General features: G+C 42.7%; 1 protein-coding gene across 4 annotated transcripts in view; it reads right to left on the bottom strand.

Moving 5' to 3' along the window:
- The window catches only part of LOC308305846 (scavenger receptor cysteine-rich type 1 protein M160-like), a 66,945-nt gene extending 46,922 nt beyond the window's left edge, over window positions 1-20,023 (bottom strand). For 3 of the 4 annotated variants that reach the window (XM_080750730.1, XM_080750732.1, XM_080750733.1), the window contains exons 1-6: window positions 19,912-20,022; window positions 15,700-15,741; window positions 12,303-12,389; window positions 6,273-6,359; window positions 4,497-4,788; window positions 4,268-4,413 (exon numbers count right to left, since the gene is read on the bottom strand). In XM_080750730.1, coding sequence (XP_080606856.1) covers window positions 4,268-4,413; window positions 4,497-4,788; window positions 6,273-6,359; window positions 12,303-12,389; window positions 15,700-15,741; window positions 19,912-19,990 — 733 coding nt within the window. In that variant the 5' untranslated portion in view covers window positions 19,991-20,022. Of the gene's footprint in view, window positions 1-4,267; window positions 4,414-4,496; window positions 4,789-6,272; window positions 6,360-12,302; window positions 12,390-15,699; window positions 15,742-19,911 lie in introns of all 4 variants that reach the window. The other variant, XM_080750731.1, reaches the window with a different exon arrangement.
- Between the last annotated feature and the right edge of the window lie 7,203 nt (window positions 20,024-27,226).

Here is a 27,226-nt window from a genome sequence, read left to right as displayed (position 1 = left end):
AGTCACCACAATTAGAGTGTATTGAGTGTAACACTCATACACTATTACACTATTACTGTGTAATAGAGTGTTATAGTTAGGATGGGTATGCAGAGGGCAGTGCAAATATACACAAATATCCATGATGGATCATTAGATTGTACTGCTAACGGTGATATTATGTTACAGATTAATATTAGAACCTGTGTTCTTTTAGATGAATGTGATTGGTTGTATCTATTGGCAGGCACCCTATTTATGTGTAACTTGTAATGTGCTCTGTATACCCTGAAGAAGTACTGCCGAAACGTTGGTTTAATTAATCGCTGTGTCCAACAATAAACTTTGGCACTTTGGCTACGGTGTGTGCGGCCACTTTTCTGTCTTTTTAAGACACTTTCTGAGACTATTTCTGCCGTGAGCCGGCACCACCACAAGGACCTGGTGTACATAGTAGTCAGGTTCGCTGTGTTAATAAAGGTTTATTCGTTGGATTTTTTTGGAGATTTGTAAAACTATACATTTTTGGAATCTTCAGAGCATGGGGAATCCAAAAATCTTTGTTTGCATTTGCACAGACACCTGCAAAGCCTCCATTTTGGACGTTCAAAATGGCCGACATAAAATACACAATTTGTGCTATCTTGGCTTCTAGACAACCTAGAAACGTAATTAAACATGCTAATCCTATGTTTTCTGGGTCAAGGAATCGAATGAATTAATTATGGATGTAAAATGTTCTGGACCCCCACCCCTTTCTGGGGGTTATCTATTTTGGGACCTCCCAGAACAGTACGCTAGCCAGTTAATATCCGATTTTCATAATATTAGAGTTGTTTTGTTTTAAAACATCCCGAGTTCATTTATTAGACTTTTAAAGCAGCCAGAATAACCTTTCTGACTTTTGGTTGGGGTCTTTCCTCACCTGGGACCCCCTAGACAGACCCCTGTCTAGGGGTCTGTCTCAGTAATCGCTCTGCTACTGCTCCAGAACAATGTTAAATTAGATCATAATTGAAGAATAAAAGTTGTTGTAGCTGGGCTCTGAAAACAAAAATGAGTAGTAGCAAATACCACAGGTCTTCCACAGGGGGTCCGGGACCCCTGCTGGGTCCTCAGAGTTACTACAGGGGGCCCGCCAATCTTGATGGGATCTTTTTTTTTTCACATTTGAAACTGAAACTTTGAATGTTTTTATGTATCCTGGGTTTATTGCGGCCATAGGTCGCAGTTTGCGACCATAGGTCACAGTTTACTATCAGAACCGTCACATCTTGACCCTATCTATCTGTCTGTCTGGACGGGTAACGCTTTTTTGTTGATTAACTCTCACACTCTGGCATCCCGCTCTGACATCACTGTGATGTCAGGGGAACCAAATCCCCTTTATGCCCATATATGGAGATCCCTGTGATGCCAGGGGAACCATAAAAGGACAACTAGGTAGTCATCCGGCAACAGCTCACAGCTGTGAAGCCGGGAGGAGTTCAGATTGACAATCAGGTTCACAGGAGGGGAGGGTGCGAGCAAAGTGTGGTAGAACAGGGGAAGGGCAAGGGCCAGACCCAGAATTTGACATAATGAAAGTATTGCAACTTCTCACTTGTGCAGACTAACGTGTCCATTTATTGCACTGCACTCACACTGACAACACAACACACACACACACACACACACATACACACCTCTTTGTTATTGTCACCCCAAAACCCTCACCCTGTCCTCTTAAAGAGCCCATGCTGCAATTATGCCCAAAAAGATTCACTACAATGCGGTCATTTCAGACATGCAGGATCTATTGTCTTCATCATTGTCATCTTTAATGTCCAACCTAATAGTGTTGACACAGTCTCCACCATGGAGTGAAATGCAGGTTACTTGAGCAGCTGCACCGTCCCTTGCAGCCATATTTGATGAGCTCAAGTACTGCCTTTGGAGCAGGGAGGGCAAGACACCTGACTGGAACATACCCTCCACTCTCTGAATTCCATCTATTTTCTTCGATTGGTGGAAGCTCAGGGCAATTTGTCAGGTATGATTTATCCTGCATTGTGACGTAGTTGGCACGGATGTGGTAGCAGTGCAGCACGAGTTGGAGGTAGCATCTCACCCTCAGTTCTTTGACAGAAATAGTTCCCATCTGAGTAATCGCAGGGTTGTTGGACCTTTTGAACTGTAAACATGGCATGCAAAATGCTCTAATGACTGCAATGTTGATGGAAGCTCACCAATAATAAAGGCTCAGGAGGAATGGAACCCTTTAAGGTCCTTGAAGTGGTTAATGACTTGGTCATCATCACCAGGCTTCAAGTAGGCATTGACCCATGACTTTTTGGAGATTCCAACCAAATTCTCTTCCCCAGCCAGCACCAGAAAAATCTTGTAGGCCAAGGAACCCTTGACATTTGTGACATCCAATAACTTGAACTTGCTTGAATATGTGTGTGCACTTCCACAAAATCATGTCCCTTGATGAAGGTATCGTATTCTGATGCCTACTTTGTCATACCTGACAAATTGCCCCAAGCTTCGATCAATCGAAGAAAATAGATGGCATTTAGAGAGTGGAGGGAATGTTCCAGTCAGGTGTCTTGCCCTCCCTGCTCCAAAGGCAGTACTTGAGCCCATCACATTTGGCTGCAAAGCAGGTTGCACTCCTCCCTGCAAATGCTATGGTGGAGACTGTCAACACATTTGTCTTGCAAATTAGGGAGGACATGTACAGTATTTTAGTGAATCTCTTTGGGCATAATTGACCATGAGCTCTTTAAGAGGATAGGGTGAGGGTTTTGGGGTGACGATTAACAAAGAGGGGGGTGTGTGTGTGTGTGTGTGTGTGTGTGTGTGTGTGTGTGTGTGTGTGTGTGTGTGTGTGTGTGTGTGTGTGTGTGTGTGTGTGTTTTGTCAGTGTGAGTGCAGTGCAATAAATGGACACGTTAGTCTGCACACCCAAAGTGAGAAGTTGCAATACCTTAATCCCTGCAGTAACACCTGTCAACCATAACTGTCTAACACAAAAAATGTATAAATAATGCTGAGAATACTAATAAATCATCGAAGTAAAATACATGAACCCAGGATACATAAAAACATACATAAAAAATAAAATCCTTTCCCATTAAGATTTGGTGGGCCCCCTGTAGTAACTATGAGGACCCCCCAAGGGTCCCGGACCCCCTGAGGAAGACCTCTGGTATTTTGCTTTCTCATATTTGTTTTCAGAGCCCAGCTACAACAACTTTTATGCTTCAATTATGATCTAATTTAACACTGTTCTGGAGCAGGAGCAGAGCGATTACTGTGATGGGATCATGGGTCTGTCTAGGGGGTCCCAGGTGAGGAAAGACCCCAACCAAAAGTCAGAACGGTTATTCTGGCTGCTTTAAAAGTCTAATGAATCAACTCAGGATGTTTTAAAACCTACAAAACTCTAATATTATGAAAAAGACATTAACACATATGGTGCCAACCCCGAGTTTCCCGAGTTTGTATTGGTACTAGTGCTGTGCCAACCCCGAGTTTCCCGAGTTTGGGCCGTTTTTGAAAAAAAAAAAACTTTTTTTTTTTCAAAAAAATGTTTTTCAAAAAAAAAAATTGGACCTCCAGAAATGTATTAGGCATGATCGCGATCGCGAAATTGCATGTTTAACCCCCATACCAACCCATTCTTTCAAACATGGCAGCCATGTTTGTTTACATCTGAAGAAAACATAATGGTTGATAAATCATGAATGCCTGAACGGATTTCCAAGCGGATTTTTTTGTTTGAAAGCTGTGAACAGCATCTACACACGTGGTGCATCATCTAGGCATGGGCGTGCACTTTTTACACACTTGCACAATTACATGGAAGTCTATGGTAACCATGGCAACGCGAGACATTGAAGAGAAAAAATCATTGCAACATAAGTGTTAACTGGCTAGCGTACTGTTCTGGGAGGTCCCAAAATAGATAACCCCAAGAAAGGGGGTGGGGGTCCGGAACATTTTACACCCATCATTTACTCAGTCGATTCCTTGACCCAGAAAACATAGGATTGGCATGTTTAATTAAGTTTCTAGGTTGTCTAGAAGCCAAGAAAGCACAAATTATGTATTTTATGTCGGCCATTTTGAACGTCCAAAATGGCAGCTTTGCAGGTGTCTGTGCAAATGCAAACAAAGATTTTTGGATTCCCCATGGTCTGAAGATTCCAAAAATGTATAGTTTTACTAATCTCCAAAAAAATCCAACACAAATACATAGTGGACCTGACTATAGCATTCCTGTGCACAGATTAGTACCTACCAGAAGCCTCACCATAAACCTCCACCTCGACCAGAGTCAGATATTCTCTCCTGTCAGGAATCACAATGTTGACATAGCGACCTGTCATCCCTCCGCAGTTGTAGGTTTTGGTGACTCCAGCTTCGATATGTTGGATCACAGCACACCTGGGATTCAAATGTCTTACTTACAAATCGCTCTGGATAAGGGTGTCTGCTAAAAGCCTACACAGACATTAAAATGAATGTACCTGTTGTTGCTGTTTCCATTGTCGCTCAGTGAATTTCCAATGCGGATCTCAGCTCCATTGAGTCTGTCAGCGCAACAGTCCTTCCTGTTGGTGATTGCGACGTAGCTGACGTTGTAGACCGCTTGGAGGTCCACTCTCCACCAGGGTCTATAATCATTCTGTGTGTGCGATAAGGATGGTAAGGTCCACATGTTCCAGTCGCTTGCATGGCTCCCATCAATAGCCTTTTCAGGCCAACATTTATCATATGTAGATGACTGTGTAGCAACTCCAGCTCTTGCCCAATTTGTTCCTTGAAAGAAGCATGAAAACCAGCAATCAGTCTGAATATCATCAACTATGTCTATATGTTATCGCTATCACAATGTTATGTCTCATCTCCAAATGTCCAAAAGATTTAGAGCAGGGGTCTTCAACAGGGGGTCCGCGACCCCTAGGGGGTCCGCGGAGGTACTGCAGGGGGTCCGCGAAATTATTGCTTAAAAAAAATGTTTTTTTTTTTTTTTTATGTTAAAAAATAAATCATGATTCTATCCATTTTGAATAGCTTGAATACATGATTACTATGCAATTGACAGATTGTGTATATTATTGACATTGGTTCTCAGTTAATACGTAGTATGTTTAGAAATGGTAGTGGTACGGCCCACCCTGCTCGCTGTAACTTGTACATGTTTAAAATAAAAAATATGTCGCAGCCCCGACCCCCCCACCCTACGAGGTGGTAGGGGGTCCCTGCTCCATCTCCCCATCAGTTTGGGGGTCCCCGGCCTGAAAACGTTGAAGACCCCTGATTTAGAGGAAGAAAATAATTGTGTACATCTTTTGCTCTCTGCTGTTTCTATTCAACGTCTACACGTCTTGATAAGGTTTCGGACGTGGCGCCAAGACACTTTTTTGCGAGTCCAGACATGATACAGGTGTGTACCGATTTTCACACGTGTAGGTGAAACCGTATAGTGGGGCTGTGCATTAGGCCACGCCCCCTATTATTTATTTTTTTAATACGCAATTTTTCGCCACTTGTGATGTGCGTGCAAAGATGCTTTTGGGGTATGTTTTGCGCCTCAAAAACGCAATTCTTTACGGGGAAGAATAATAATAATATTTGCAATTACAATAGGGACCTCACACACTGTGTGTGCTCGGGCCCTAAATAGAGAGAGACCGTGTCTATATTATTATTGCAACAATTACACAAGTAAGTTGCATGACACACTCAAACATCACACAAAGACAATATAAGCCTTCAGGTGTGCAGTGGAGGAAGGAAAAGGAGAAAGCAGAGCCAAATAACCATGCCTAATAGCCGTATATCGAAGGACTCTAATGCCTAGTCTAAGATTAAACTATTGGTTCTCAAACTATTTTCATGTCAAGGACCCCCAAATTGACACTTATTAGCCTGTTTGAAAATATATGCCAGGGACCCCCATAAGAGAAAGGTTTTACAGCTCTAGCAGTATTTCTCAATCATTTTAATTTCAAGGACCCCCAGTTTGACATGCATTAGCTACGGACGTATACCCATTTAATAGCATTTCTATCTCTGAGACCCCAATTTCTATTGTACAATACCCATGTTAATTTAACTCAGAGAAACTGTACAAATGGAACCAAATAGACCCATTTGGTAGCGTGTGTACACTCTCTTAGTTACATAATACCGTTTGAACCGGGATAATTTACCATATAAACGCTTCATTCCGAATGCTGTTTGGAATACATGAATTATGTTAGACCACAATCTATAAGTGTGTGTCCATGTTTGTTTACCTGTTCTTTGATTCGAACAGAAGCCCGTACAGCTCGACGGTTGCCTGTCTGGGGCGTCAGGTTGGCTAGGGCCTGTTGGCTGTAGCCCTAAAAATGAAATAAAAATACAAGAATACAAGAATAATTGAAGCTGCAAGCAGCGATGACCGGGCCCTCGCAGCTCTAGCCACGTCACCAGGGGCAGCAGTTACATTATTACACTTATTGCCCTTCTACACTTATTGCCCTATTACACTATTACACTTATTTCACTATTATACTTTTTGCGCTATTACACTATTACACTATTACACTTATTACACTATTACACTATTATACTATTACACTTATTACACGTATTACACTATTACACTTATTACACTATTACACTTATTGCGCTATTACACTATTACACTATTACACTTATTACACTATTACCCTTATTGCACTATTACACTATTATACTATTACACTTATTACACCATTACACTTATTGCGCTATTACACTATTACACTTATTACACTATTACACTTATTGCGCTATTACACTATTAAACGTATTAAACTATTACACTATTACACTTATTACACTATTACACTATTACACTTATTACATTATTACACTTATTACACTATTACACTATTACACTTATTGCGCTATTACACTATTACAGTTATTACACCTAGACACAGTTACACTATTGCACTTATTACAAACCATTGAAAAGATAGCAAATAGGAACTATCAATAATCGACCAATCAGAAGAGGGGGCGGGGCTAAATTAAACCAATTAAGGTGAAGGACTCTTAATCAAGTCATATGACACCAGCCACAACTCTGTACGACAAACGGTTGATGAGATAAAGAAGTACTTCCTTTTTGGCGAAGGGCACTTCCTGTTTGGCGAAGGAAGTTTGATGCCTCGCCACGGGCACGCCGTTTTACGAAAACTCACGATTTTGATAACTTTTTATCGTTAAGGTGTGTTGAGTATGCCGAGCGAAGTTGAAGTTGATCTGATTAACCCCCTAGGAGGAGTTCGTTAAAGTGTGACACGTGAAAACGGACAAAAATGTGCCAAAACGCCACTAATTAGTCAAAATGGCTGACTTCCTGTTTGGTTTCGGACATGGCGCCAAGAGACTTTTTTGTGAGTCCGGACATGATACAGGTGTGTACCGATTTTCGTACTTGTGGGTGAAACCGTATAGTGGCGCTGTTGCGTTGAAATTTTGTAGGGGGCGCTGTTGCACCATTAGGCCCCGTCCACTTTTATTAGGGCCCGAGCACACACAGTGTGTGAGGACCCTATTGTATTTGCAAAGATTATTCTTCTTCTTCTTCCGCCGAATGAATCGCGTTTTTGAGGCGCCAAACGTACTCCAAAAGTTGCGCAACTTTGCACGCACATCACAAGTTTTTAATACGCAATTTTTCGCCACTTGTGATGTGTGTGCAAAGTTGCTTTTGGGGTATGTTTTGCGCCTCAAAAACGCAATTCTTTACGGGGAAGAATAATAATAATATTTGCAATTACAATAGGGACCTCACACACTGTGTGTGCTCGGGTATGGGGTTATCTTTGTGCCATAATTAATTCGTATTCGTACTTTTCCTTTTTTTTTACTCGTAAACATTTTTACCCAAAAAATTACACGTAAACAAATTAATTTGAAAAATATATCCGTAAAAAAAAAAAAGTACGAATGTTTTTTTTGGAAGCTGCAGTGATTATTATAGCAAAACTAAAAAAAACAAGCCAAAATACGAATATTTTCTTACTGTTTTACGAGTTGTTTTTTTGGTTACTTCATCACGAATGCTTTCATCATCTGCACGACTACGAATCTCAGTCAGCAGTTAGGAAACTGCCAAAAATCACATGATCGACAGAGAGCCAATGATGTGAGGCCTGTCCCACTAGCCAATCAAAAGGCTCCGGAGTTGGCATGGCAACCAGCTGTTGCCATGTCTTGTAAAAGTGAGTACTCTGGGCTTTCTTATCCATAATTTTAGCTAATTCCATCACCAGTCCCTATGGAAGTCTAAATGCTCAAAAAATAATACATAAATACTACAATGAAATGAAATAAAATAAATAACAAAATTATATAAATAAAAAATACATAGTTCTATAGATCTAGGGAGTCATCCATATGTTTTCAGATCTATATGCCCATCCCCATGTTCTATTAATAGATCTATGGAGTCATCATATGTTATATTGTAAAAATAGGAGCGGCACTTTCATGGGAAATTCGGGACTTTGACCGTGCGGACCCCCTCCATGGGTGACGGGACCGGGGCAAACGTGACAGTGCGGCCTGGTGGCGGCCCCCCGGTACTGCAGTGCACATAAAAACCCATAACTCGGGCTAGGAGTGACCGTTCGAGACGGGACCGGTACCCACGCGTCCGGCTCGGGGCCCTGGAGCCGGCCGTGGCGGAGCGCCACCTGGTAGCCGAACGCCGGTACTGTAGGCGGGTAAAAAAGGCCATAACTCTGCCCCCGAGCCCAGTAAGAGCCGCTGATGGGACAGTCCGTGTCCGGACGGAGCAAACGGACACGGACGGGGACTGAGCGGGAGCTGATGTGTGAGCGGGAGCTGATGTGTGAGGACGGGCTGTGAGCGTGAGTGGGAGTGGGACGAGTGGGAGTGGGACGCTCGGACGGACGGACGGGCGGGCGGACTGACGCTCGGACGGATGCTCGGACGGACTCAGACTGACGGACGGACTGGCGCTCGGACGGCCGGACGCTCGGACGGACGCTCAGACGGACAGATGCTCGGACGGACGCTCGGACGGACGGACGGACGGACGCTCGGACGGACGGACGGCGTCATGGGTGGCGTCATATGACTTGATTAAGAGTCCTTGACCTTAATTGGTGCAACAGGAAGTGCCCTTCGCCAAACAGGAAGTGCCTCTATATCTCATGAACCGTTTGTCGTACAGACGCGTGGGTTGCGTCATATGACTTGATTAAGAGTCCTTGACCTTAATTGGTGCAACAGGAAGTGCCCTTCGCCAAACAGGAAGTGCCTCTATATCTCATGAACTGTTTGTCGTACAGACGCGTGGGTGGCCTCATATTACTTGATTAGGAGTCCTTGACCTTAATTGGTGCAACAGGAAGTGCCCTTCGCCAAACAGGAAGTGCCTCTATATCTCATGAACCGTTTGTCGTACAGACGCGTGGGTGGCTTCATATGACTTGATTAAGAGTCCTTGACCTTAATTGGTGCAACAGGAAGTGCCCTTCACCAAACAGGAAGTGCCTCTATATCTCATGAACCGTTTGTCGTACAGACGCGTGGGTTGCGTCATATGACTTGATTAGTAGTCCTTGTTGACCTTAATTGGTGCAACAGGAAGTGCCCTTTGCCAAACAGGAAGTGCCTCTATATCTCATGAACCGTTTGTCGTACAGACCCGTGGGTGGCGTTATATCACATGAATAAGAGTCCTTAACCTTAATTGGTGCTTCCTTCGCCAAACAGGAAGTGCCCCTCGCCAAACAGGAAGTGCCTCTATATATCATCAACCCGTTTGTCGTACAGACGCGTGGGTGGCGTCATATCACATGATTAAGAGTCCTTAACCTTAATTGGTGCTTCCTTCGCCAAACAGGAAGTACCCTCGCCAAACAGGAAGTGCCTCTATATCTCAAGAACCGTTTGTCATATGAAGCCACCCACGCGTCTGTACGACAAACGGTTCATGAGATATAGAGGCACTTCCTGTTTGGCGAAGGGCACTTCCTGTTGCACCAATTAAGGTCAAGGACTCCTAATCAAGTAATATGAGGCTACCCACGCGTCTGTATGACAAACGGTTCATGAGATACAGAGGCACTTCCTGTTTGGCGAAGGGCACTTCCTGTTGCACCAATTAAGGTCAAGGACTCTTAATCAACCCACGTGTCTGTACGACAAACGGTTCATGAGATATAGAGGCATTTCCTGTTTGGCGAAGGGCACTTCCTGTTGCACCAATTAAGGTCAAGGACTCTTAATCAAGTCATATGACGCCACCCACATGTCTGTATGACAAACGGTTCATGAGATATAGAGGCACTTCCTGTTTGGCGAAGGGCACTTCCTTTTTTCGGGCCCAGGGGGGCCCCCGGGCAGTGGGGCGGGGCCAGGGCGCTCAGGGCGGGCGGCCAGGGGCCCCCTCCGAGATGCGGGGGTCCGGGGACCCCCGGCAAGGCCCGCGGAGTGGAGCCGGAGCTCGTAGATCGGCTACTTTTGGGTATTTCAGCCTATTTTTTTTGGGCGGCGCGGGGAAACGCAGGGGTTCCCCGGGGTGGGGTACCCCTCGGGGACCCCCCTGCAGCCGGCCCCGTCTCTCCCGGTGGCTCGGGGGCAGATTTATGGCCTTTTATACCCGCCTGCAGTACCGGCGTTCGGCCGGCAGCTCCACCACGGCCGGCTCCGGGGCCCGAGCCGGACGTGTGGGTACCGGTCCCGTCTTGAACGGTCACTCCTAGCCCGAGTTATGGGTTTTTATGTGCGCTGCAGTACCGGGGGGCCGCCACCAGGCCGCGCTGTCACGCTTGCCCCGGTCCCGTCACCCATGGAGGGGGTACGCATGGTCAAAGTCCCGAATTTCCCATGAAAGTGCCACTCCTATTTTTGGGCCCCTTCGGAGCCCCTTTGCGGCGGCGCCAGGGGGTCCGCGGGGGTCCCCGGAGCTCCAGGGGGTCCCCGGGGGGTCCCTCGGCCGATGCCGAGGCCCCTTTATTTAAAATAAGTACAATATAACATATGATGACTCCATAGATCTATTAATAGAACATGGGGATGGGCATATAGATCTGAAAACATATGGATGACTCCCTAGATCTATAGAACTATGTATTTTTTATTTATATCATTTTGTTATTTATTTTATTTCATTTCATTGTAGTATTTATGTATTATTTTTTGAGCATTTAGACTTCCATAGGGACTGGTGATGGAATTAGCTAAAATTATGGATAAGAAAGCCCAGAGTACTCACTTTTACAAGACATGGCAACAGCTGGTTGCCATGTCAACTCCGGAGCCTTTTGATTGGCTAGTTGGACAGGCCTCACATCATTGGCTCTCTGTCGATCATGTGATTTTTGGCAGTTTCCTAACTGCTGACTGAGATTCGTAGTCGTGCAGATGATGAAAGCATTCGTGATGAAGTAACCAAAAAAACAACTCGTAAAACAATAAGAAAATATTCGTATTTTGGCTTGTTTTTTTAGTTTTGGCATAATAATCACTGCAGCTTCCAAAAAAACATTCGTACTTTTTTTTTTTTTACGGATATATTTTTCAAATTAATTTGTTTACGTGTAATTTTTTGGGTAAAAATGTTTACGAGTAAAAAAAAGGAAAAGTACAAATACAAATTAATTATGGCACAAAGATAACCCCATACCTCGGGCTCTAAATAGAGAGAGACCGTGTCTATATTATTATTGCAACAATTACACAAGTAAGTTGCATGACACACTCAAACATCACAAAAAGACAATATAAGCCTTCAGGTGTGCAGTGGAGGAAGGAAAAGGAGAAAACAGAGCCAAATAACCATGCCTATAGCCGTATATCGAAGGACTCTAATGCCTAGTCTAAGATTAAACTATTGGTTCTCAAACTATTTTCATGTCAAGGACCCCCAAATTGACACTTATTAGCCTGTTTGAAAATATATGCCAGGGACCCCCATAAGAGAAAGGTTTTACAGCTCTAGCAGTATTTCTCAACCATTTTAATTTCAAGGACCCCCAGTTTGACATGCATTAGCTACGGACGTATACCCATTTAATAGCATTTCTATCTCTGAGACCCCAATTTCTATTGTACAATACCCATGTTAATTTAACTCAGAGAAACTGTACAAATGGAACCAAATAGACCCATTTGGTAGCGTGTGTACACTCTCTTAGTTACATAATACCGTTTGAACCGGGATAATTTACCATATAAACGCTTCATTCCGAATGCTGTTTGGAATACATGAATTATGTTAGACCACAATCTATAAGTGTGTGTCCATGTTTGTTTACCTGTTCTTTGATTCGAACAGAAGCCCGTACAGCTCGACGGTTGCCTGTCTGGGGCGTCAGGTTGGCTAGGGCCTGTTGGCTGTAGCCCTAAAAATGAAATAAAAATACAAGAATACAAGAATAATTGAAGCTGCAAGCAGCGATGACCGGGCCCTCGCAGCTCTAGCCACGTCACAAGGGGCAGCAGTTACATTATTACACTTATTGCCCTTCTACACTTATTGCCCTATTACACTATTACACTTATTTCACTATTATACTTTTTGCGCTATTACACTATTACACTATTACACTTATTACACTTATTACACTATTACACTATTATACTATTACACTTATTACACGTATTACACTATTATACTTATTACACTATTACACTTATTGCGCTATTGCACTATTACACTATTACACTATTACCCTTATTGCACTATTACACTATTATACTATTACACTTATTACACTATTACACTTATTGCGCTATTACACTATTACACTTATTACACTATTACACTTATTGCGCTATTACACTATTAAACGTATTAAACTATTACACTATTACACTTATTACACTATTACACTATTACACTTATTACACTATTACACTTATTACACTATTACACTATTACACTTATTGCGCTATTACACTATTACAGTTATTACACCTAGACACAGTTACACTATTGCACTTATTACAAACCATTGAAAAGATAGCAAATAGGAACTATCAATAATCGACCAATCAGAAGAGGGGGCGGGGCTAAATTAAACCAATTAAGGTGAAGGACTCTTAATCAAGTCATATGACACCAGCCACAACTCTGTACGACAAACGGTTGATGAGATAAAGAAGCACTTCCTTTTTGGCGAAGGGCACTTCCTGTTTGGCGAAGGAAGTTTGATGCCTCGCCACGGGCACGCCGTTTTACGAAAACTCACGATTTTGATAACTTTTTATCGTTAAGGTGTGTTGAGTATGCCGAGCGAAGTTGAAGTTGATCTGATTAACCCCCTAGGAGGAGTTCGTTAAAGTGTGACATGTGAAAACGGACAAAAATGTGCCAAAACGCCACTAATTAGTCAAAATGGCTGACTTCCTGTTTGGTTTCGGACATGGCGCCAAGAGACTTTTTTGTGAGTCCGGACGTGATACAGGTGTGTACCGATTTTCGTACTTGTGGGTGAAACCGTATAGTGGGGCTGTTGCGTTGAAATTTTGTAGGGGGCGCTGTTGCACCATTAGGCCCCGCCCACTTTTATTAGGGCCCGAGCACACACAGTGTGTGAGGACCCTATTGTATTTGCAAAGATTATTATTCTTCTTCTTCCGCCGAATGAATCGCGTTTTTGAGGCGCCAAACGTACTCCAAAAGTTGCGCAACTTTGCACGCACATCACAAGTGGCGAAAATGTACGTAATTAAAAATAATCAAAAGGGGGCGTGGCCTAATGGCTCAATAGCGCCCCCTACAAAACTTTGTGCCTCAAGCCCCACCATACGGTTTCACCTACACGTACGAAAATCGGTACACACCTGTATCATGTCCGGACTTACAAAAAAGTCTCTTGGCGCCACGTCCGAAACCAAACAGGAAGTCAGCCATTTTTACCTCTCTGTGGCGTTTTGGTGCACTTTGGGCCGTTTTAACGTGTCGCACTTTAACGAACTCCTCCTTGGGGGTTAATCGGATCAACTTCGAATTCGCTCAGCATACACAAGAAACCTTAACGATGAAAAGTAAAACGGCATGACCGTGGCGAAGCGTCAAACTTCCTTCGCCAAACAGGAAGTGCCTTTCGCCAAACAGGAAGTGCCTCTATATCTCATGAACCGTTTGTCGTACAGACGCGTGGGTTGTGTCATATGACTTGATTAAGAGTCCTTAACCTTAATTGGTGCTTTCTTCGCCAAACAGGAAGTGCCCTTTGCCAAACAGGAAGTGCCTCTATATCTCATGAACCGTTTGTCGTACAGATGTGTGGGTGGTTGCATAAGACTTCATTAAGAGTCCTTAACCTTAATTGGCGCTTCCTTCGCCAAACAGGAAGTGCCTCTATATTTGATGAACCATTTGTCATACAGACATGTGGGTGGTGTCATATGACCTCATTAAGAGTCCCTCACTTTAATTGGTTTGACTTAGCCCCGTCCCCTCTTCTGATTGGCTGTTGCCCCTTGTGACGTGGGTAGAGATGCGAGGGCCCGGTCATCGCTGCTTGCAGCTTTAATTATTTTTTAAATACGAAAATTGTCGCCACTTGTGATGTGTGTGCAAAGTTGCGCAACTTTTGGAGTACGTTTGGCGCCTCAAAAACGTGATTCATTCAGCGGAAGAAGAAGAAGAAGAAGAATCTTTGCAAATATAATAGTCCTCACACACTGTGTGTGCTCGGGCCCTAAATACAATTTGCACCCCTGTTCTGTGTTCCTCATCTGCTGCACTCGAAAGACGTCGTGTCTAGTACAGTAGCCTATTCACGTTATTCCTGGCCCCGCCCCCGGCTTCCTGTTCATATCCTGAAAGATTTGGAGGCTGAAAAAGCTGGCCTGAAAAACATCAATTGGTTTCCTGTTGTCCTTGCAATAAAGTGTCAGTAGTTGGCGTTCTAGGCTCTGGGCTCTGAATGTACCTGGGTTGCCATGTCTGCTTATAATAAGCAATTTGTGTCTATACAAATAGTATAGTTGCTTATTGGGCTTACTTTCTAATATTTTTTAAACCAGTGGTTCCCAAATCTTTTCATATCAAGGACCCCAGATTAACATATTTGTCCACAGACGCAGACCCCCATCTGAAAGTATGTGGTGCCAGGGACTGCCATACAGATTTATGTTGTTAAAATGTTTCAAAAATATTAAAATGTATTTTTTCCCCCTCAATATTTTTTAAATAGCAAATATACAAGCTGATATTTTTTGCTGATATTTTCAATTGTAAATGTAAAGTAGTATAGCCTAGTTGCTTCTGTTGAGCTTATTTCTTTGGCACAATCTGGCAACAGACAATTCCGTGTCACTTCCTTACTTGGGAGGAAGTGAAAATATGTTTTTTGAAGCAGCACACAGAGAAAAACTCTCTAGCGCCCTCTGCAAAAGAAAATGGTAGCCTTCATAGAGAGGGCCAGGAATATGGTGAATATGCCTATGCCGTTTGAACCGGGATAATTTACCATACAAACGCTTCATTACGAATGCTGTTTGGAATACATTAATTATTTTGTCCGTACTTAGCGCGGTGACGTAACGTGCACAAATGTAACACGTAAACAGGAAGGAACCAGCAGCAAAACACACGCTTGAGTCTGGAGAGTGTAACAATGTCGGCCGCTGTAAAGAAAATGTTACACAACCCAAACAAAGCTGGTCGGAGGGTGAGACTAGCCCCATATAGAATCTCACCTTCCTCTGGCGATCTGTTGGGAGAACCGAAGAACTGAGCAACTGAAGAGAAAAGAAATGAGTTTGAGTGTAATTTGCTTTTATTTGTTTGAAATTCACAGGGCGGTTATGAGTAACTGTATGATTTATCAGAACACACATACTAATGAAACTGGAACAACCTTGTTAAAGGGATCCCTGGCTAATACGACATATATGCCTTAATACATTATAATTGTCCTCTATAACTCTATAGCTAATCTTTCACTCAACAGGGGAAATGCCCGTTGCAAGTTGATGATGTCATAAATGTCATCTGTGTGATCTATCCCTATGGAATTTATGGCATGGGCAAATAAAAACAAATGTAATACTTCCTATTGTTAAAATGAGCATCACATCAATATTTCAAATGTGTTTTTTGCACATGCATGCCATAAATTCCATATAGGGATAGATCACACATGACATTAATGATATCGTCAACTTGCGACAGGTATTTCCCCTATTGAGTGAAAGATTAGCTATTTCTAGAAGAAATAAAATATTTAAGGTGTTTTTAATTTTACATTGTAGTTATAGAGGACCATTATAATGTATTGAGGCATATTTGTCGTATTAGCCAGGGATCCTTTTAAAGTTGTTCCACATAAACTGTCAGGGGCGTGCACAGACATTTTGAGGAGGGGGTGCTCAAGTGAATAAAAAAGGGCACCTTGTGCGGCGCGTGGAACCGTCGACTGCCTAGCAGTTAGGAAGTTTGGGCAGTGTTGCATTGGTGATTACATTTTTGGGGGGATGCGATTTGAATGATGTCACGCGGACGGTGCTTACACCTATACATTAACATGTTCAGACAATGGTTTATTGATATGCACACATGCCCTGCTGTGACATATCTATGTCTATTGATATGCATGAATCAATTAATTGAATAATTGATTAATCATTTATGAGATCAAAGTCGATTATCAAAAAAACATATTATATGTTCTGGGTATCCAGAGACAAAACAAACTGATGAATGAAATGAAATATGAATTTTAACTTTTGGAAGAAAAAAAGACTATATGGCATTACTTCTGCAAGTGGTAAATACACACACAGCTGTGCTGAGACTTTCTTCACAACATGAGATGAAATGAATGCAAGCAAGCAAGCAAGCAAGCAGCATGTTTCTAAGAAAGTCACCATTTGCAGAAATAATGCCATGTTATAGTCCCTTCGAGTTGAACGGGACATGAGTCCTTTTTTTTCCTTCTTAAAGTTAAAATTCATAATTAATTTCATTCAGCAGTTTGTTTTGTCTCTCCAGCAGAGTTTCTAGTGTCTCTCTCTACTCGGAAGAGAGGCTATACATGTTGTCATGTCAAGGACCCCCAAAATGATATGTATTTGGCCACAGACCCCAATCTCAAAATATTTTGTTCCAGGGACCCCAAGAAGCAAAGATTTTAGTTAATTTGGGTCTTGCCTCAAGCTAGATGCAGAATAGATAAATGCTGCTTTGATCACAGATAGCCTAAATATGTGGCAAGAGCATTTTGGGGCATAAATATATTAGAAGCTTGTAATCCAGAATTGACAGATGTCACCATGGGCCACATACTGAACACTGTACAAAACAACAAAACAAACAAACAAACACTGTACAAAAAATGAACATTATAAAAAGGGCACATTGATCCAGGCAGGCAAAAAGGCTAGTGTCTTATGTGTGCACGTCCCTGCTGCTCAAAATATTTTGTTCCAGGGACCCCCAGAAGCAAAGATTTTAGTTAATTTGGGTCTTGCCTCAAGCTAGATGCAGAATAGATACATGCTGCTTTGATCGCAGATAGCCTACATGTGTGGTAAGATTCCAGAGCATTTTGGGGCATAAATATATATATTAGAAGATTTTAATCCAGAATTGACCGATGTCACCATGGTCCACATACTGAGTACTGTACAGAACAAACAAACACTGTACAAAAAACGAATTTTATAAAAAGGGCACATTGATCCAGGCAGGCAAAAAGGCAGGTGCTCTAGCACCCCCTAGTGTCTATGTGTGCACGTCCCTGTAACTGTCCACAGAAACTGTCAGTCTGCTCAGTCACCCGACCAATGGCAAAAGAGTCAAGACAGATGTGCACACTGACAGGCCTGTGTGTGTGTGTGTGTGTGTGTGTGTGTGTGTGTGTGTGTGTGTGTGTGTGTGTGTGTGTGTGTGTGTGTGTGTGTGTGTGTGTGTGTGCGCGCGCTCACACACGCACACATGCAGAAATGTCAACATTTCATATTTACATTAGAAAACCAACCAGCACCGTCCACATTCCAGTCCTCACTAGTATAGGACCTGCCCGCTTGTCAGATCAGTTCGATGACAATGTGTCATTTCTGTGAATTAATCATCTTATCCCTTTGAATAGTGTTCCTATTGGTGAAGATGATAAAGATCACAAACAAGGAAGGCTTCTTGCCTGCCTCTCACATAGTGGCTACTGACACGCGCACACGCAGGATTAGAGAGAGAGAGAGAGAGAGAGAGAGAGAGAGAGAGAGAGAGAGAGAGAGAGAGAGAGAGAGAGAGAGAGAGAGAGAGAGAGAGAGGACACACAGACAGACAGACAGACAGAGTGTAAAGGTCATTTCTGAGTGAGCACACGTCTGCAATATCAACCTTTTTTGGCCCCAAGGACCCCTTCCAATATGTGCAATACCTTTGCAGAAGGGGTTGTTCACAGGGGGACTGTCCTTAAAGGGCCAGTTCACCTCTGGGACAACCAGATCTTATTTTATTGTTGTTTGGGACATGATCAACACAATCCTGAGTTATTTTTTGTGTTCAATCTGTGTTTTGAGATATTTTAGTATTTCAGCATGAATGATGATGCATTTTGCATCATATGAGTCATCATGCTGCATCATATGATAAAAAATGGATCATCATTCATGCTGAAATACTAAAATATCTTTGTTGTCCCAGAGGTGAACTGGCCCTTTAAGTCCGACATCTCATTAGTCCAACATTGGTTAGGGTTAGGTTTTAGGGTTATGTTTAGGCATAGTTTTACTGAGGTTGGGGTAAGGATTAAGGTTAGGTTTAGGCATAGTAGCATTCACCAGCTTCCCAACGCAGATTGATTGATTGAGTATTTTATTAGAAAGAAAAATGGAGAACAGTACGTCAAGTAAAGTCAATACAGTAAAGAAATGTTGTACATTACCACGTACCGTACCTGGGGCGACAGAGCCTTTGCTTTTGCTGCCCCAACCCTCTGGAATGCACTCCCCAAAACCACCCTCCAAACCTTCAAAACCACCCTCAAAACCCACCTCTTCCATATTGCTTACCTCAGCTAACTCACTCCACTGTCTTTTTTGGCCTCTATTGTTTTCAATGGTTTTGTCCTTTAGTGTTAAGGTGTTTTTCTAATAAAGTAGTTTTTACTTTTTTGGTTTTCTCTTGCCCCCATGTAAAGCGTCTTTGGGTACTTAGAAAAGCGCTATATAAATCTGAGTTATTATTATTATTACAAGTACAGTTAAACACCCTGCCTAAAACCTTTTCAGACTCCACCAAAACCCTTAGCACTACTGGAAAATCAATGTCCATACATGAAGCTAGTTAGCATTGTTTTTTAGGTTTTTTAGAAACCTTTTTTATTATTTTATTTTTCTTTACAGATTATACTGTTTTTTTTTTAGATAGATATTCATTTACATTTGTTATATTGCTGTTGATGTACTGACATTTGTTTATTATTGTGATATTTGATCTGCTTATTGTAAGTCGCTTTGGATTAAAAGCGTCTGCTAAATGCCTAAACGGTAAACTATAAACTAAAAGGAGCAGTCCTTGGTATTCATTTCATGGACATAACAAATAGCAACAAAAAATAAACATAAAAAAAAAATAGTAGATAGAGCCAGTCATACCAGTGGGAGAGAGAGGTATTATTATTTATTTTTTTACCCCTAGTAAGTGCTATGTGTACCCCTGGTTGGGGTTCACTGGGATAAGGGACCTAGACATTGGATAAGAGGGGCGCTGGTCTCCAAAGAAGGTTGAAAGCCACTGCTCTACAATAAGATAAACCATGAGCCGAATGCAGTGACTGTCCTAAAATGAGTGTGCAGATCATTCCTGGTCACCACTCAGGGCTTGAGTCACTAGTCTAAAACATGTCATGATGGTGAGCTCACCCGGTCTCACATGGTAGCTGCTGGTGGATCAGATCTACTTACATTTATGAGGCTCCGTGGAGTCCATGGTTAGAGAGAGAAGCAGCAGAGAGGCCACACTCAGCCACAGAAGCGTCTTCATCCTGCTGTCTGCTCCTGTGTCTGCTGAATACCTCCACAGATATACCTTCACTCTCCCACCCTCCCTAACCCTACTTGTACTGTACTCTGACACTGTACTGACACACCCCCTCCGTTGCCTGACCAACAGTAGCGTAATTTCTCGCAGTGTAACGATACATTTTAATAGCGATTCGATACATGGACGATATTGGTTCATTCGTGGCGATACGATCCGATTCGATGCGATGATTTGAAATCGATATAGTAACTATTTATCAAAGACATTAAATCTGTGTGAAAGGTGTGGATAGTGCAGGTTTTTAAGGGAAACATGTATTATTATGGATATAAATAAGTAAACACAGTGATTATCTGCCAAATACATGGACATTGTATATTGACAAACCTGCACCTTGACATGAACCCAGAGATTACACACATTTATCGATAGACCAGTGTAGCTATATGGAAAGGAAAAGTAATTAAACCCCTCTTTTATTTTTTTTCTTCTTAAAAATGCTAAATACAATGCCCAAGTAGGTAGTATCGATACAATCGATTCTTTGCACTGCCGATTCGATACGATTCAAAATAAAACGATACAATTCGATTTTAGCTGTTTTCATTTCGATGTACTTCGATTTTTTTAAGTTAAAAACAATATTTCGATACAGTTACTATACCGTTACACCCCTAGTAATTTGTATATACGGTTGTTGGGTTTTATAAACGGAAATACATTTTGTTTTCATTAGATAAAAATAGACGCCAATGCGCCCATATTATCTACATACATTCATACTAGGATATTATATCGTCGTTGTCGGGTGGAAACCTCGTATCTCCCAGTTTAAAATGTGTATGTTCTTTCGCAAAGTAAAGCCCTGCTTCATCATACAAGGCTGTCGCACAAAAGTAGTGAAAACAGCCGATCTACAAGCACACAACGACTCGCGGTGCGAGGCGTTGTGTGCTTGTAGATTGGCTGTTTTCACTAGTTTAAATCGTTTTTAAAATGAAAAATGCAAAACACCCGACAACACGATATGTATTTTGTCATTTCCAATATATTAGAGGTCCCTACTTTCCTAATCTGTGGGCCCCCTTCACAACAGTACAAAAGCTTTTATTTTCGCATTATCGTGACTCGTGAGGAAGCGGCAGCGCGGAGCCAATCATAAACATCCGGGGTAGACAGGTGTAGACAGGCTATTTATTCAACTCGTCTTGTCAACACAACACATGAAACATGGGGAGGGGAAATCAAAATCAGGAGCACAGAAACGAAAGGAATATGGAGAAAAAAAAGCTATCAATGTTGCAGCTGCAACATGCTCATCGCTGAGCAAATATTTTAAAACAGTGAAGTCGCCTGTAAGTCAATCCAGAAATCTTGTTTTGAAGCTTTTTTTGTTTTGTTTTTTGTTTGAGTTGATACGATTTTTTTTTCTTTTTTACGATTTCTTTTTTGGGCTTTTTTTATGCCTTTATTGATAGGACAGTAGACCGACAGGAAATGGGGAGAAAGATGGGGAATGACATGCGGCTAAGGTCGTCCGGATCGGGAATCGAACCGGCGACGCCAGCAGGCATCACAGCCCAATATGTGGCATGCGCCCTGACCACCAGGCCAGCGGGTACCCCGATACGACTTATTTTTGATGTTCTTATCTGGACATATTTCTCTCACAACAACGCAGGCACATATCAGTGAATGCAGTGAATTTGCTGGAAGTTGTGAAATATGCAGAAAGTTGCGAAATATGCGAAAAGTTGCTAAATATTCTGCGATCGCTTAATCAAAAACATCTGGAGGGTCTAATCTGTATTGCATGTCTTATTGATGAATTGCGTACAAGGAAGCCACTTGGGCCTTTTGTGTTATCTTTTCATGTTAGCATACGTTTTGACTGTACTACTTGTTAACAAACCTGTTAATAAATCATTCAATAAATCATTCAATCAATCAATCAATCAATCAATCAATCAACCAAGTTTTCTTTTTTTTACTATAATAAAAGTTTACTGTAATATTATACTGAAAAAGTCTCATGAACGCCACTTTAGAATGCATTAACATTTTCTTTATATGGAGCCCTTGCCTGGTTAATAAACCAGACCGAACACAACAACACCCCCTGGCGGTAGTGGTGTTGTAGTACGGTCTGGAACCGATCCATTGAGATTCTATTTCCTCAACCAGCTTCAAGGGTTAAATCAGTGTTGTATGCTTGGGGCACGTGGTTTGGGGCTCGCGTCACTAGGCTTTAGCCCGCCCCCCAGAAATGAAAGCTCTTCCTGAAATCCCAGACTCTCTTCCCAAAACAAAGTGTGTGATAGAGGCTGTCAACGCCAGGCAAATGGAGCCCATCAGTGTGGAAGTTTTCTTCTTCTACGTAATACTGTTGTCATGTGTTACCATGAACAGAGACAAATCAAATACAAGACGTTTACAGAATGTGTCCAACGATTATCAGATGAAAGCTTCTAACTAAGGGGTCTTCAACAGGGGGTCCGGGACCCCTAGGGGCGGGTCCTCAGAGTTACTACAGGGGGTCCTCCAAATCTTTGTGTGATAGAAGCTTTTTTCCCCTCCTTTTTTATATTAACCACTTGAACCCTAGTGTCCATATTCTGAAAACTTTAGCCAAAAATAGCAGATCTACAAGCTCTCAACGCCTCGTGTTGCGAGGCGTTGTGAGCTTGTAGATCGGCTATTTTCGGCAAAGAGGTTTGGTGTAGAGGGGAAAAAGAGCACACTAAGTACAGAGTGAAAGGTCAAATATATTAGGTAATGGTTAAATTTCTGAAAACACAAATTGACATGGCTGTCAAACGATGAAACTACTGTATATGGAATCTATGAAAAGGTTGTGGGGGTCCCCGCTTCATCTCTCTCGACTAAGGGGTCCTTGGCCTGAAAAAGTTGAAAACCCCTGTTCTAACTGATAAATTGCTGAACTCTATTGTTTTATATTGTGCTGTGTTGTTGACCTGATGGTCACTGCTAGCTAGTTGTTCTGTGTTGGATGCATTTGATAATTCAACATTAAAAACTAGTAAGATGCACAGTATAATCGGTCACATAATGGTATTGGCCGCTTTCTGAATGATTATAAAATCATGATTGCATATACAGTATGTGCACACGCACGCACGCACGCACGCACACACACATCACTTGTGGGGACATTACATAGACTTCCATTCATTTTTATGCAAGTCCTGTGGCCTTACCCTAACATCTATCCCTAAACCTAACCCCTCACCCTAACCCTATAACCCTAACCTTAACCCTAACCTTAACCCTAACCCTAACCCTAACCCTAACCCTAACCCTAAACCTAACCCTAACCGTTGTGGGGACCTACTATTTTTACACACTGTCAGAGGTCCCCTGCAGGTGACTGTGTGAACATGCGTTTAGTCCGCATACGTATAGCTAGACAAACTCACACAACACACACACACACACACACACACACACTCACACACACACACACACACACACACACACACACACACACACACACACACACACACACACACACACACACACACACACACACACACACAGACAGACAGACATACATTCCGAGTCCCTCACAGGTGACAGCACTGAGCACACAATAACAGCACTGTCATAGTGGAAAGTCCAACTGTAAAACAAATGTCCATGCAACCCTGACATTCAGAGACGATCTCTCATAGATCTTAAATTAGATAAGTGGTGCGCTGAACAAATGGGTTAAAATATTGCCTTGATTAACATCAAAGTAAAAAGTGTGTGTGTGTGTGTGTGTGTGTGTGTGTGTGTGTGTGTGTGTGTGTGTGTGTGTGTGTATGGCGGCTTTATCGTGCCTCTTCAGCGCAGCGACGCACGGGTGCAGCATGGCTTTTTGTTTACATATGCGTGCGTGCATGCATGCGTTAGTTCTGCTCCAGTGGCACTCGTGGTGCACACGATTGCTCTGCGATGGTACGCGTCCCGTGTCCTGTAACGATGCCATGCAGCCACGGAGGTACGCGTGACGCGTCTTGTAAAAAAATAAATAAATAAAAAATGTCTGTAAATGTACAGTGATTCTTATGGTTTCATTGTAGCCTATTCATTTTAAGCTCTAACTCATTCATGAACACAAGGGTCCATTTGGTTTCATCTTATGTTCTAAATAAAATAAAGGTTAACGTCAGTCTTGCCTGACTTTCAGAGGTATAGGCCTACTTTTTTTTTTTTTTTTTTTTTTCGGTGATATGCACGGCAGCACGTCATTACTTTCTTACTGACAGTGGATTTCAACCAGTGGTCCGGGGCCCCCCAGTGGTTCTTGAGGGGGTGCCAGGTGTCTAATGGCTATTCAATCAATCCTCTACAAGTCTCCATGATTCATGAACATTACCTCTCTCTCTCTCTCTCTCTCTCTCTCTCTCTCTCTCTCTCTCTCTCTCTCTCTCTCTCTCTCTCTCTCTCTCTCTCCCCCCCTCTCTCTATGTCTGTCTGTCTGTCTGTATATATAAAGATATTGGCGAAGCATACGTTGTGCCATTGACCGTTAAAATGTTTAATTGGCCGGTAATTATAAAGTCCACCGGCACCGGACACTGTGACCGGCTGGGAAAATGTCTCCCTTATATAGGCTATTTTATCATGTGGCTCCCTTTGGGCTATTTTATCAGATTTAAGCCTATTATTCTTATTATTATTTGGTTAAAGTAGTAGGCTACAACCATTAAAACAAATCATAATTTTTGTATCATGATCTGTCAGCGTGGTTTAAATCCCGAAGGGTGAGCGTGCTGCTTCTTCTGTGCTGTGTGCTGTTAAAAATCAGCCTATTCGTCGTACGATGGTGACGCGCGTTGAAAATATCAGAGCTACAAGCTCACGCAATTCACCACGCTATGAGCTTGTATATCTGCTATAGATACGCAACACGGGGCGAGCTGCCTGCAGCTCTAGCGCTTGTCCCAAATCAGCGCTGGAGACCCTGCAGAGTCGGGGTTTACCAGTGGCGTCAGTTCAGCAAAAGCTAAGGTATGGCAACATGACTGGTGTCTTGCACGCGCGCCCTCGCGTGCGTGCAAGACACCAGTCATGTTGCCATACCTTAGCAACAGACATGATGAAAAGTACATTTTATTATTTCATCCATCCATTCATTACACATCCATTACACATGCAGTGTCAGCGTTACACTTGTCAAGCCGACATTTCATTGAATTCATAGGGTATTTATTTGTGTTCGATATGATTACAGTATATTGAGTCTACAGCAGTGGGTCTCAACCAGTGGTCCGGGGACCACCAGTGCTGTGTTGGTCCTTGAGGGGTTAGGGTTTCCATGCAGGTGATCTCCAGTTAAAATATGGAGAGTAACCAAACGGAACTATATAGACCCTTAACTCTTGAGAGCGTAAAATGAAACCAAATGGAACCTGCCTGCCTTGGTTTTGTACTGCGCCGTTGGTTCGTTCTGGGCGAGCGGTTGTTTTTTGTGCAACTAAAATACTCCTGTGCACATTACATTGGCGTAGGCCTATAGGAAAAAATAAATAAAGCCAAGGAGAACTATTAACGGCGAAACACAGGCCCACGAACAAAATATTTATATAGCGAATAGGCCTATATTTGTTTAATTTCGCCGTTTTAAAGCACCATGCTGGCGAGGAGGCTGCGCAAAAAAAAAAAAAAGATTCATGAACATTAATGGACCATAGCTGGTCTCTCTCTCTCGTCTCCCCCCCACCCCCCCACCCCCTCTCTATGTCTGTCTGTCTGTCTGTCTGTCTGTCTGTCTGTAGGCTATAGGCCTATATAAAGATATTGGCGAAGCATACGTTGTGCCCAAGGCCAAGAGGGGTGCAACATGACCTTACACACATCGACGTAGAAGCCGATGATCCAGCAATCATTATTTTAAGGCCGTCAGTAGATTAACCACTTGAACCCTAGCGTATAGGCTATTCTGAGAACTTTAGCCAAAAATGGCAGATCTACAAGCTCACACCGCCTCCTGCTGCTAGGCATTGTGAGCTTGTAAATCGGCTATTTCACACATGAATCCAAAATACACTGATGATTGTGCTGTCAAACAATGAAACTATATGGAATCTATGAAGGTTGTGGGGATCCCTGCTTCATCTCTCTCGCCTGTGACACCACGCAAAGCGTATCGGGGTATTCCGAGTTTTGCACGATCTGATCATCTGCTTCAAATACCACCAGTGGTCCTTGAGGCTTGAGGTGGTCCACAATCCCCAGCTTATTAATGATGGAGTTGGACAGTTGGTAACCAAATGGACCTCGGCGCTTGCCGAGATCTCTCTCTCTCTCTCTCTCTCTCTCTCTCTCTCTCTCTCTCTCTCTCTCTCTCTCTCTCTCTCTCTGCTCTCACTGGGCGCAGTGGGGCAAAGTAACTAAGTAGATTTACTTATACTGTATACTCAAGTAAAATGTTGAGGTATTTGAAGATATGATTAGGCCTATTATATTATAAAACATCCATTGATCCACTTTAGCCGTACGTTTTATGCCTATATGCCTATAACAAGACAACTAAAGGAAAGCGAGAGAGGGGGAGGGGTTATTATTACCCTTATTACTATACTACTAACTAGGTAACCTCGCACACCAGGCTTTACTAACTAGGCAAGGGGCTGCCTCTCCGCTGAGCGCATGCATGCATTGCTGCGTGACAGACAGACAGACAGACAGACAGACAGACAGACAGACAGACAGACAGACAGACAGACAGACAGACAGACCTGGCCCTATTGCGAAGGGCAAATGCGTTGTACAGTAGTTATCTAAACCGGAGCATGGAGGAGCTTGGAACATGCATGGTACAAAAAAAATGGCGGAATGGCAGAGAATCTATGCAGATTAGCAGTAGGCCTAAATGGTGAGGCCACATTCTCATAATATAATTCGGTTTAGTCGTGCGAATGGGAGGGGTGAAGTTGCCACATTCTTGCATATTTAATTGATACGTTTGCGCTCGCACTGCACTTTGTCATCCGAAACAAGGAATCGTCCGTGCACGTCTGTCCAGGGACATGAATGTATCCAAGCTGCATAATAATGCCTCCTCCATCTCCCTGTGTGTAACCGCAGGACCCCCGCAAGCGCCGCATTAGCCTATTTATCAGCGGTCAACGTTCGTAAACGGGCAATCAAAAAATAAAACCAGCGGCGGCGGGAGAGTCTCGCAAAATCTACCAGCAATAAACCAGACAGAAAATACTTTAGCAAGAT

Source organism: Nannobrachium achirus, assembly GCF_963921795.1.
Source record: "Nannobrachium achirus genome assembly, chromosome: 2".
NCBI lineage: Eukaryota > Metazoa > Chordata > Actinopteri > Myctophiformes > Myctophidae > Nannobrachium > Nannobrachium achirus.
The sequence above is the reverse complement of the archived record's forward strand: the minus strand, read 5'-3'. Positions and strand labels throughout refer to the sequence as shown.